Source organism: Eleutherodactylus coqui, chromosome 4 (genome assembly GCF_035609145.1).
Source record: "Eleutherodactylus coqui strain aEleCoq1 chromosome 4, aEleCoq1.hap1, whole genome shotgun sequence".
NCBI classification, from domain to species: domain Eukaryota; kingdom Metazoa; phylum Chordata; class Amphibia; order Anura; family Eleutherodactylidae; genus Eleutherodactylus; species Eleutherodactylus coqui.
The window spans coordinates 116327751-116340172 of record NC_089840.1 but is presented as its reverse complement, the minus strand read 5'-3'; the positions used below and the strand labels follow the sequence as shown (position 1 = coordinate 116340172).

Below are 12422 nucleotides of genomic sequence, written 5' to 3'. Positions count from 1 at the left end.
AGCCTGGGACCGCTCACGTCCTACCCACCCCCAGAATAGCGGGTCCTATCTCGGTGCTGGTATCTGCGGCAGTTTATGCCACCTCCTCTAAACCCTCCTCCTCCTACGCAACTTCTACCTCGCAATTAATAAAGGTGAGCAGCACGTCGCCAGCAGTCGGTTTCGCGCGGCAGCACAGTGGTGGGCAAGCATCAGCAGACCGTGCTAAAACTAATCTGCTTAGGAGAAAAGATGCACACGGCCCCCGAACTGTTGCAGGGTCTGACAGAACAGACAGACCTTTGGCTTTCGCCGCTGAGCCTCTAATCGGGCATGGTTGTGTGTGACAACGGCCGTAACCTGGTGGCGGCTCTGCAGCTCGGCAGCCCCACACATGTGCCATGCCTAGCCCACGTCTTCAATTTGGTGGTTCAGCGGTTTCTGAAAAACTACCCACACTTGTCTGACCTCCTCGGCAAGGTGTGCCGCATCTGCGCACATTTTCGCAAGTCCACCACGGACACTGCCACCCTGCGGACCCTGCAACATCGGTTTAATCTGCCAGTGCACCGACTGCTGTGCGACATACCCACACGTTGGAATTCCACGCTGCACATGTTGGCCAGGCTGTATGAGCAGCGTAAAGCAATAGTGGAATACCAACTCAAACATGGGCGGCGTAGTGGTAATCAGCCTCCTCAATTCTTTAACGAGGAGTGGGCCTGGATGGCAGATATCTGCCAGGTCCTCGGAAACTTTGAGGAGTCTACCCAGATGGTGAGTGGCGATGCTGCAATCATTAGCATCACCATCCAGCTGTTATGCCTGCTGAGAAGTTCGCTGCAAAGCATAAAGGCTGACGCTTTGTGGTCGGAACAGGAGATGGTGGATGAGTGTATGTCGCTTGATAGCCAGACCACCCTGATGTCTATATCTCAGCGCGTTTTGGAGGAGGAGGAGGAGGAAGAGACAGCTGGGCCCACTGCAGAGGGTACCCATGCTGCTTGCCTCTCATCTGTTCAGCGTGTATGGGCTGTGGAGGAGGAGGAGGATCCTGAAAGTGATCTTCCTAGTGAGGACAGCCATGTCTTGCGTACTGGTACCCTGGCACACATGGCTGACTTCATGTTAGGCTGCCTTTCTTGTGACCCTCGAGTTAGACGCATTCTGTCCACTACGGATTACTGGGAGTACACCCTTCTCGACCCACAGTATAAGGAGAACCTTTCCACTCTCATTCCCGAAGAGGAAAGGGGTACGAGAGTGAGGCAATACCACAGGACCCTGGCTGACAAAGTGATGCTAAACTTCCCATCTGACAGCGCTAGTGGCAGAAGGTGCAGTTCCGAGGGCCAAGTAGCAGGGGAGGCACGGAGTTCAGGCCGCATGTTAAGCGCAGGCAGGGGAACACTCTCCAAGGCCTTTGCCAGCTTTATTGCTCCCCAGCAAGACTGCGTCACCACTCCCCAGTCAAGGCTGAGTCGGAGGGAGCACTGTAAAAAGATGGTGAGGGAGTACGTAGCCGATCGTACCACCGTCCTCCGTGATGCCTCTGCTCCATACAACTATTGGGTGTCAATACTGGACACGTGGCACGAACTTGCGCTGTATGCCCTGGAGGAGCTTGCTTGCCCTGCCGCTAGCGTCTTGTCAGAGAGGGTGTTTAGTGAAGCTGGGGGAATCATCAAGGATAAGCGTACCCGCCTGTCAACTAAGGCTCATCTAACAATTTTTTTCCAATTTTTCAAAGTTTCAAAAGTATTGATACTTTAACATGAACCAATTTTTTTTAACAGGGCTGCCTCCAGGCTCTGTTACAAATTAAGCAAAAGCGAGCTATATCTTTCAAAAAGTATTTATGGGTTTCACCTGCCCTCTCGGTTGAGCAATTTATCATGGGTACATTTGTACTGTTGGTACACAAATTTTTCTGGCCCTCGCCTATACGCTTATGCAACTAATTTTTCCGGTCTTCGCCTACACTCATGGTACCCCAATGTTTCAGTGGTTTGCCTATACTCTTGCTACAGAAATTTTACTGGGGTCTGCCTGCCTATACTTCTGCCACATTAATGTTACAGGGGTCTGCCTATTCTTCTGCCAAAGAAATGTTACTGGGGTCTGCCTATACTTCTGCTACAGAAATGTTACTGGGGTCTGTCTATACTGTTACTACAGAAATGTTACTGGGGTCTGCCTATACTTCTGCTACAGAAATGTTACAGGGGTCTGCCTATACTTCTGCTACAGAAATGTTACTGGGGTCTGCCTGGGCTTCTGCTACATAATTGTTACAGGGGTCTGCCTATACTTCTGCTACAGAAATGTTACAGGGGTCTGCCTATACTTCTGCCACATAAATGTTACAGGGGTCTGCCTATACTTCTACTACAGAAATGTTACAGGGGTCTGCCTATACTTCTGCTACAGAAATGTTAGTGGGGTCTGTCTATACTGTTACTACAGAAATGTTACAGGGCTCTGCCTATACTTCAGCTTCAGAAATGTTACAGGGGTCTGCCTATACTTCTAGTACAGAAATGTTACTGGGGTCTGCCTATACCTCTGCTACAGAAATGTTACTGGAGTCTGCCTAGACTTCTGCAACAGAAATGTTACTGAGGTCTGCTTATACCTCTGCTGCAGGAATATTACAGGGGTCTGTGTGTGCATACGATGGGTGCACTAAGTCTTCCAATCGCGGTGTTCTACCTATCTGGCCCAAAAACACTGGCTGACTAGGGCATGGATTGTGGGCCTAGGCCAATATGTATTTTCTCTCGCGTTACCACAGCTATCTGGGGCACTGCTTTGGGAAAAACAAGAGGAGCGATACAGCACTAATGAGACGATCACAGCTGCACTAGCATCGGAGTCGGCTCTATGCTCGTGATTGCTGAGGGTTTGTGCAGAGGCCTATGTCCTCGGCGCAGTGAAAGTCTGCCATGTTTGGGCACTATGATTTCTCTATGTTTACTGTCTTTGGGTTCCTTGGACCCACCCATGCTGTGGGTGCACACAGACTTTCCATAACGGTGTTTTACATGTCTGGCACAAATACACTGACTGACTTGGGTAGGGAGCAGAGTGCAGATGGGTTTCCCCTTGCGTTGTCAATGATGTATCCGACACCCAAACAGAATGCGTAGTGTGTGGACACATGGAGTCCCCATTGCTATGTCACTCGCAGCACCTTGGGCCACACAAGGTGTTTGCTGGGACCGAGCCTGACCCAGGGCCCTCTCACATACTTCTCACACAGAGTATTGCTGCATTGTGGAGATGTGTAGAAGTGCTGGGCTGGCACCTGAGTCCCCTTTATGCCCACGTTTGCGGCTCATGACATTTTTGCGACGGAGGTGGCACTGGATTGGAATGATGATCATGCGTCAATTTGTCATCGATTCTCAACAGCATTGTGGGCTATCGCCCACCCCTTTCGAAGTGGGTCACTACCTGGCCCTGCCAACCCTCTGCAGTGTGTGCCTCCACTTCCTCCTCATCGCAGACGCACTTAGAAATAGACATGAGGGTGGTGTGGCTATGAAGCGAGCGTGTTGCATGAGGACAGCTGAAGGCTGCACAGGGACACTTTTGTGTGCGCTGTGGACGCAGGGTTGTTCAGGGGGTTGGGCAGCTTGTAACCCAGGAGAAGAGGCAGTGGTGTGACCCGCAGGCAGTGATTGTCCTTGGTTGCAGGTAGTGTGGTGCTTAGCTATGGTATGCCTTGCTAATGAGGGTTTGTCCGAAGTAAAAATTGTTAGGGGGGGGCAGATTCTAGCCCCTATTGTGGCTTAATAGTGAGACCTGGGAGCCTGAGATGCAGCCCTGCATGCTGCCCCTGCCCTTCCCTATCCGTTTCTGTGGTGTTTCCATGACTTTCAGATGTTTTCCAGAGTTTCACAAGTGAAGACCTATGAGGAGCATCGGTCATATACAAAAATGCTCGAGTCCCCCATTAACTTCAATGGGGTTCGTTCCTCGAATGAGCTCTCGAGCATCGCCAAGAGCTCGACTCGAGCAATGAGCACCGGAGCAATTTGGTGCTCGCTCATCTCTAATAATAAACTGAACTTTTATGAGTGTAACAATAGAAATTTTTCTGAAATTTTTCCCCATTTTTTAATGTAACAGGTGGAAAAAATGGGGCTTCGAAAAAAAATATATATTTATTGTAGTATTTCTTTTTATTAGGGCTCGGTTAGACAAGCTTATTTTTTTTTTGTGGATGAATAGGTACACAAAAAAAAAATCACCGGAGACATGTATAAACAATGTGTGACTGAAGCTAAAGACACATCACAGCATAGCATCGCATTAAGTTATGAATGGCCGAATCTTCATCCCGGAACAGAAAATTGCCTTGTCCAGCCGACTGCAAGATGCTATAAAACGGGGGCAATTATGGCTGTACTTTATTCTGCTTCTGGTTCTACCTAGATGTGCAAGACTGTTACTGGACTTGGAGACATGTTGTCGGGAGATGATATTCTTTTTGGCTGGTTGCTGTTGAGCATATTTGGACAGTCGTGTAAGACCCTGGAGGAGGTGCCTAGTGACCTTTCTAGTAACCAACCTAATACTAGCAATAGTGCTAGGTGGTCAGGAGGAGGAGGCGGACTAGGAGATTTTGGTTCGGTCTATGAGGCGAGGTGAAATTACTTACCTAAGGGCTATGGCAATGTTCCCGCATGGGATCTTTATCCGCCAACCATTCCCCAGCTTCGGTGCAATTGCCTGTCGACAAAATGGCAGATAGAAGCACAGAAACTGGGAAGAGCCCAAGTGTAAAATCTCCTCACTAAAAGTAGCCGAGAGCCTGGGGCAGTGACCGAGGGCCGATGTGATCGTTGAGAGGAGATGATACTTCTCCATCGTTTTGGCTGCTCAAAGGCTCTATAATTTTGCAATGGGGCCTAAAACACCTTTAAGCAAAATGTCTGTTCTGAAAGGCACCGGCTTTTGTTATATGCAATGGATAGGAGAAGCAAGTGATTACATATTTACATGGTTGTCGAGTTTTAAACTATTGACAACCTATCCATCAAGTTACAATGGGCTAAAGATATTTTCAACATGCAATAGGCCAGGAAAGACCATTGAAACGTGAAGCAAGATTCCCCATACAACATCACCCACATTGTACTGGCATTTCACTTGTTCCATGGCGAGTTGCTTATTTGCACACCAGGTAGAAGTCTAAGGGAGAGTACATACACAGCAGTCTAAAGAGAGTCAGATTTTCAGATCACATGTGGATTTCACAGGGAGACATCACTGAATCGGGGAATGGGTGAGTATTAAAATGACATCCCCCCCATTCCCTTTCACATTCTTCAACAGCACCATGACTAAGGTTATGCTGCTGTTCCATGATGACAGTGTCCCTTTAGTAAACTTATGACAAATGGGAACTAAGCTGGGAAGAATCAATAAAGATATTTACAAATGTCCTCGAGGTAATGAAACATGTAGTTAATTCTAAATCATGAAAAGTGCTCTTAGAAAATGTGACCTAGAATACACATTAGTGGATGAGAAAAACAAACACAGTTATTTTGTCCACATTGTAGTTATTATTGTACATTTATGATCCCGACCCCAAAGTTGCTGGTAAATTGTAATAATGACTATCAATTAATCATTGTTTATGTATCTATTTATTCATGGAATATAATATCTCTGGTATTTATTATAGAAAAGTTCATATGTATGCATTCTATCCTGTGTACATCATACTGCTTCTGTATTTTTCAATACCTGTTCTTATATCAGGCTATTTATACTGTGACCTACCAGTTATGTTAATTGTATTTTATAATCGTTATTTTTTTATAGTCACATATCTAAAGATATGTAATTTCTGCCATTGTATCATGTTGCTACCTAATTCTTACTTGTATGACTATATTCAGTGCTGCTCATAGTCCTTTTTAAAGAAAAAAGGCTGTATCCACAAAAAAAACATTATATTGTCGTTTTTTTAAATTTTTAATAAACGAAGAAACCGGTATAATACTCATTGAAATATTTTGACAATTAAGTCCACAATTTTTTTCTTTTTCCTTCTAGTCTACACATTGCGCTCCATGTATATTGTTGGCGTTAGTGGACAGGTAGCACCTCACTCCATTTCTAATAAGTAATATTACCCTATAAGTAAGAGAGTTCTACCTCTACCCCTTCTTGTCTTTAATCATAGCATAGGCCAAGAAAACATGCAAGTAGGGATTGAGCAATGCATAATGAAAATCAGTTTCACCCTCACATAGTCAAAAATGCAAAGCATAATACATAGGAAAAATGACAATTCAGGGAGAAGTAAACAAAGACATCATTGTTTGAATAGAAATTGCTATTTTACTTTTTATAGTTGAGGGCCCTTTGAACTGCACAATCCACAATGTAGTAATTCAAAAGGTCTCTCTAGACATAAGCACACATCTCCAATCCCCTTCCCATGTGGGTTTGTTAACCCTTTCAATGATGAAAAAGTTCATAAAATCCAAATTAATAATATGTTTATACATTTAATATTTTGAGACACCAGAAAGATTCCAAGTGGTGGGGCTAAAGTATCTGATATGTGTTGTACACTTCACCTTCTGAGGGGTCTATATTGCATACAACATGTCACCAACAGCAAACAAGAACTAATCAAATTCTATGAGAGATTCAATGAATTCCACCCATCATAAACCTGATATTAAGCTACTCATATACTGAAATCAACTTTTTGGGTACCACCATAAATATTTCAAATAACTCAATACAGAAATCCCTATACCGAAAACTGATTGATCCACCCACATACCTTGATGGGACAGTTTCTATCCATAACACTTCAAAAATTCCATTGCCTACAGCTGGGGCATCAGGAACTATTAGATCTACTCCAACCCAACAGACAGAGAGGAACATCTATACTATCTTAAAAGGACATTTTTAAATCAGGGCTACCATCCCACCTCAATTGATTGCTAAATCACCAGAGCCACCAGGATACCCAGAAATCAACTGCTCCAATACAGAGAGAAGGAAGAAAATGACTGTGTACCTCTAGCAGGGATCTACAATTTACAGCTAGAGGTACTAAGGAAAACCGCAAAGAACTCCATTATACCCTACAGAAGGATGACTGCTTGAAAACCCTCTTTTTGGACCCTCCCCTTCTGTGTTACATGCAACCCCCAAATTTGAAGAACTTTGCAATCAGGATTGCATTGCCCTCTGACACACAAAAATGAACTTATCCCTGCAATGTAAGGAGCTAGAAGAACTACTCACATGTACAGACCATGGATAGGATACAAATCTCTAATACACAGCAGGGCTACAAGATCCCCAATACATTCACATGTTCCACATCCATATGCAGCAAATGTCCTGTTGGGGCCATTTATGTTGGAGAAACAGAACAAAAACTGAAAGCCAGGATGAGATCTCATTGCCACACAAGTAAAGAGAGAAAGACAGAATTACTTGTGTCCAAGTACTTTTCTAGTCATGGACACAAAATAGAACACACAAAATTTAATATACTTAAAGGCAATTTCAAATCACAAAGCCATAGATGAATTTGGGTGTACAAATTTAGAACAACTTTTGAAAATTTCAATAGAGGGATAAATTATTCAAGAGAATTCATGTATGACTGGGGAGTATGGGAAATCTACAGCACAGATAGGGGGTCACCAGGCCAGCAATCCTAACACTAATTCAGGGACCATAAAACTTTTACATCTCTATCAGTGGACTATGCATGTATATATTTATTTCTCTACTCATCCTATTTTGGTATTCTTTTAAGTACAAATTAATCACATTCATGTCTGTGTCTTGTCATAAATATGTGTATATGTATATATTCATGTCTTTTTGGCTCTATTTCATTATGCCTGAGGAAGAATACTGAGAGGACTGAAAGCTCGCAACATTATGTATTTTTTTCGTCATTAAAAGATATCATATCTTCAAGTTTACTTGATTTATCTTGCTGGAAACAATCACATTTTGCTCTACTGGCTAACACGGTACCAAACTTTTTCTATCATAATAACCAAATAGAATACAATAGACGTACTGTAGTTACTAAACGTGTGGACGTGAAATGTGCTGTGCCACTGTCAATGGTTGATTGAAATAGGTATGTTTGGGGTGGCCCCAATTAATAATCTGATGCTAGTTACTCTCACCATCTTTAAATGCGACTCTGTTTTGAGTAGGCGCAAAAGGCGCAATATTACTTTTGAGAGGGCATAATAGTAGAAATGACTATTTTGGAGCAATAATTAAACTATTACTGTTTGGCGCTGAAAAACATTATTACTTTGTCGGGTTTTCCCTGCCAGTATTACTTTTGTACTTGGAGTACAAAAATGGCACTTTAATCATGTTATGCACTACAAACCGTAGGGGCACAATGTAGGACACTTATCTACTTGGCACTGTTGCTTTCAAAGGTGCAGTCTGTCTGAAACAATTTTGATGGGGGAAGAAATCATATTTATGACTAGTGTTGCTCTTGATTGGCTGAATGATAAAATCTGGTCAATTTTTGGAAAATTGTATGGGGTCATCCAAGCATGATTTTTAGCATAAATCACCAAAACATGACTTTATAAAGTGAGTATTTCCTTTTGTAGTGTCGCTCAGTTGTTAGCAAGTTGCCTTTCAGTGCTAGGGTCAAATACCATCGAGGATAGCATCTACAAGGACTCCTTCCAGATGTTGTCCTCGGGGAGATTTAAACCTAGAACTCCAGCATTGCAAGACAGCAATGCTACAACTGAGCTACCTCACTTTTCTATTCTACTGTAGGGGAGGTGGAGAACAACAAGAATAAACACAAAGAGAACTTAAAAACCCCAATCGAGATACTGTCCACGGTCAGGCTTGAACCTGCAACTTCAACACTGCAAAAAAGCCACCACAACAATTATCTTTTCTGCACCATATGAGGAAAAGATCAACAAGAATAAACACAAAGAGATAAATCCTCTGTGCCACACCAGCATGCCTGCAATGATGCAGATGTACTACCCATAAAGAAGAAATGTTTCAACAGTTTACAAATGTTTGCGTTGCAAGTTCCTCCCGGGACTGCTCATAACGGCGCCCAAACTTTAATGCTCTCCTCTCTCCAGCTCACTCCCGCCAAAACCTTCCAGCCAGATTGTTGGTCCCAAAAGGACCGCACCCTGGCCAGGAGCAAAGTGTGTGTGTGTGGGGGTGGGGGGACCCCCCTCCCCCATCAATCATCAAAGTAACTCACAGTAACCCCCAAGGGGAGGAATCGCCTCTCCCCTGGATTGTAATCCATCGGGCCAACAAAGCAGCCTGTGCTCTGATCCCCTCAGGGTTGCATCACTTTGTCGGGGATTTTGAGGACCCTGAGGTACAGGTATATTTTTGTTTTTTTTCAAACAGTTTGACATAGACATGTGCTGTGTGTGGGACTTTGACAACCTTAGGGCTTAAACACACTGCCGTGTAGTTGCACCTGAACGAAGGCAGGTCATATCTTTTCTCAGCCAAGAAATCCCAATAGTAAAAACAAAACCACTTAACTTCTATTGAAATTAGTGGTTTTGTTTTGTCCCATTATACGGACGTGATTATCACAGCTGTACAAGAGGATAAAAACACACCAGTAAGGAGTTTCAGGATATATGCTGTACAGTATGCATTGATAGACTATGTTTTTGAAACAAATCTTTTGAACGATTTTTGAGCAATAATCGTTGTGTGCTTACAGCACAAGGTGATCACTCAAACATCGAGCGATCACCTTGTGCTCTGAGCGAGGGATGCAGAAGACAAGCGGGGTCGCTTGTCTTCTGCATCCAGCTGTTCCCTGCTCGGAGGGCCCAGCTGTTATACAGCTGAGAGCTCCGAGCGGGGGATGCAGAAGATAAGTGGTGTTGCCCCGCTTGTATTCTGCATCCAGCTGTTCTCTGCTCAGAGCATTTTGCTGTTATACAGCCTAGTGCTACGAGTGGGGTATGAAGAACACAGCTGGCTCGCTCTGTTCTTCATACCACACCAGTCTTCAGGGAGCGTTATACAGCTGAATCAATAGTATCAGCTGTATCCTGCTGTGAATTCCTGATAACTGATCAGTGATCTTTCAGCATGCTGAAAATTCAGCGACGGCTTAACGAAAATCACAAGCAGCTCTTTCAGCAGGCAGGGATTATAAATCCCCGCCTGCTGAAAGAACTGCATTGCCGAGCCGGGGACAGCGCTGAGAGGACGCAGCTGAGCCCCGGAAGCAGAAGGAAGGTGAGTATGTGGTGTTTCTTATTTTTTACACTATTTTGCCTTGTTTTTCAGGGAAGGGCTCATACTTAATCTGTTTAGGACTAGCCACAGTAAATTTACGGCGGCTGGTCCTGGGCTTAGAGCACTGCCGATAGTAAAATTGCTTTAAGTGCTTTAAAGGGGTTGTCCCGCGCCGAAACTGTTTTTTTTTTTTTTTCAACTACCCCCCCCCTTCGGCGCGAGACATCCCCGATGCAGGGGTTAAAAAAGAACACCGGACAGCGCTTACCTGTATCCCCGCGCTCCGGTGACTTCTTACTTACCGGTTGAAGATGGCCGCCGGGATCTTCTTCCTCGGTGGACCACAGGGCTTCTGTGCGGTCCATTGCCGATTCCAGCCTCCTGATTGGCTGGAATCGGCACGTGACGGGGCAGAGCTACACGGAGCTACACGGAGCCCCATTGAGAAAAGAAGAAGACCCGGACTGCGCAAGTGCGTCTAATTTGGCCATTAGACGCCGAAAATTAGACGGCCTCCATGGAAACGAGGACGCTAGCAACGGAGCAGGTAAGTGAAAAACTTCTTATAACTTCTGTATGGCTCATAATTAATGCACAATGTACATTACAAAGTGCATTAATATGGCCATACAGAAGTGTATAGACCCACTTGCTGCCGCGGGACAACCCCTTTAAGTCTCCTGCCTCTGCAAGCAATCAGAGCCAGGAACGGGTTATCAGCCGTTAGTGACAGCTGATAACCCAGAGCAGTAGGCAGGAGGGGTGTTTAACCCTTTCTGCCTTTTGCTTCGCCGATACACAGTGCTCAATCAGCACTGTGTGGGGAAAGTGAAAGTAACGTGCACTTTCATTACGGGAGCCTTGGGGGGGGGGGGGGGGTCATGTGACCTCCCGGGATTCCCTGCTACTGCAGAGCTGAAGGGTAAAAGTAGACCCTGGCAGCTCTGCAAGTAACTACTATCACTACAGGGGTTGCTTTCCCCTGTAACTGGGGCTCCTATGGACACCCCAGCTACAGTGGGAAAGTGTCAAATAAAGGGAAAAAAAATAATGTGAATGTCCCCCAGAGGTCTTATATGACATCATAGATAGTAAAAAACACAATTACATAAATAGGTAAAATAAAATTACAGAATAAAATATATACATAAGAAAGAGAATTACACAAAGCAGACGCCAACAAAAATAGTCGCCGTATGCGCCCTGTAAACCAAAACCATACATACTATATATCAAAACGTCCGAAACAAATAGAGGAACTCATTCCCATACTTTGTTTTAGTGTAAATATAAAATAATTGTTTTAAAAAACTATAAATTTAAAAAAAATCTTTTTTTAGCTTTTTACCCCCCAATAAAACTAAAAAACGGGGAAAAAAGTCAGTGAAAAATATTTTAAAAAAATAGTCCTATATGTCATATGTTTTTCATCCCCACGGGAACATGGCAGCGGCTGACAGATAAGTTTTGGGTTTTGTTTTTTTTACACTAAAATTGTTGTTTTTCAGGGAAGGGCTTATATGTAAAGTTCTTCCCTGAAAAACAATTACGGCTCCATTGAAGACAATGCGGGCATTTCCTATTGTGCACGCATGTCCTATCTTTACAGGCACGCATCTGTAAAACACGGACATGTGAACACATGTGGAAAAAGAATTCCCTGCTGCACCTGCCACATCTGTGACAGATGCAGCAAAATAATTCTAAATCCCCGCGGGGATGAAGAACACTTCTGCTGCATGCGGCAGAGATTTTCTGTGGGGAATAAAGAATTCCCTACTGCAGCTGTCACAGATGACAGCTGCGGTAGCGATACAGCTGCCGACACCCAGTAATTGTTTCTCAGGGAAGTGCTTTAACCCCTTCCCTCCCCAGGACGTACCGGTACGTCCTGGGAGCCTGGTACTTCCCGCAACAGGACGTACCGGTACGTCATCGGGATATCGCGAGATCATGACTGACCTTGCGCTATTCCTCAGCGGGAGCCGGCTGTCAGCCACAGCCGGCATCCCACTGCAACAGTGGGGGGGGGGGGGCATCGGCGATGCGCCCCCGGCTGTTAACCCCTTCCCTGCCGCAATCTAAGTAGATCGCAGCAGTAAAAGAGTTCTGTGTCTCCGGCCGGCTTCGAAATATCATCGCAAGAGCCTGGCCTGTCA

At 44.6% G+C, this 12422-nt stretch overlaps 1 protein-coding gene across 1 annotated transcript in view; it reads right to left on the bottom strand.

The window, feature by feature from the left end:
* LOC136626524 (uncharacterized) overlaps positions 1-12199 on the bottom strand; it is a 38107-nt gene extending 25908 nt beyond the window's left edge. The window contains exon 1 of the mRNA XM_066601578.1: positions 12146-12199. Coding sequence (XP_066457675.1) covers positions 12146-12199 — 54 coding nt within the window. The remainder of the gene's footprint in view (positions 1-12145) is intronic.
* Positions 12200-12422: the final 223 nt, after the last annotated feature.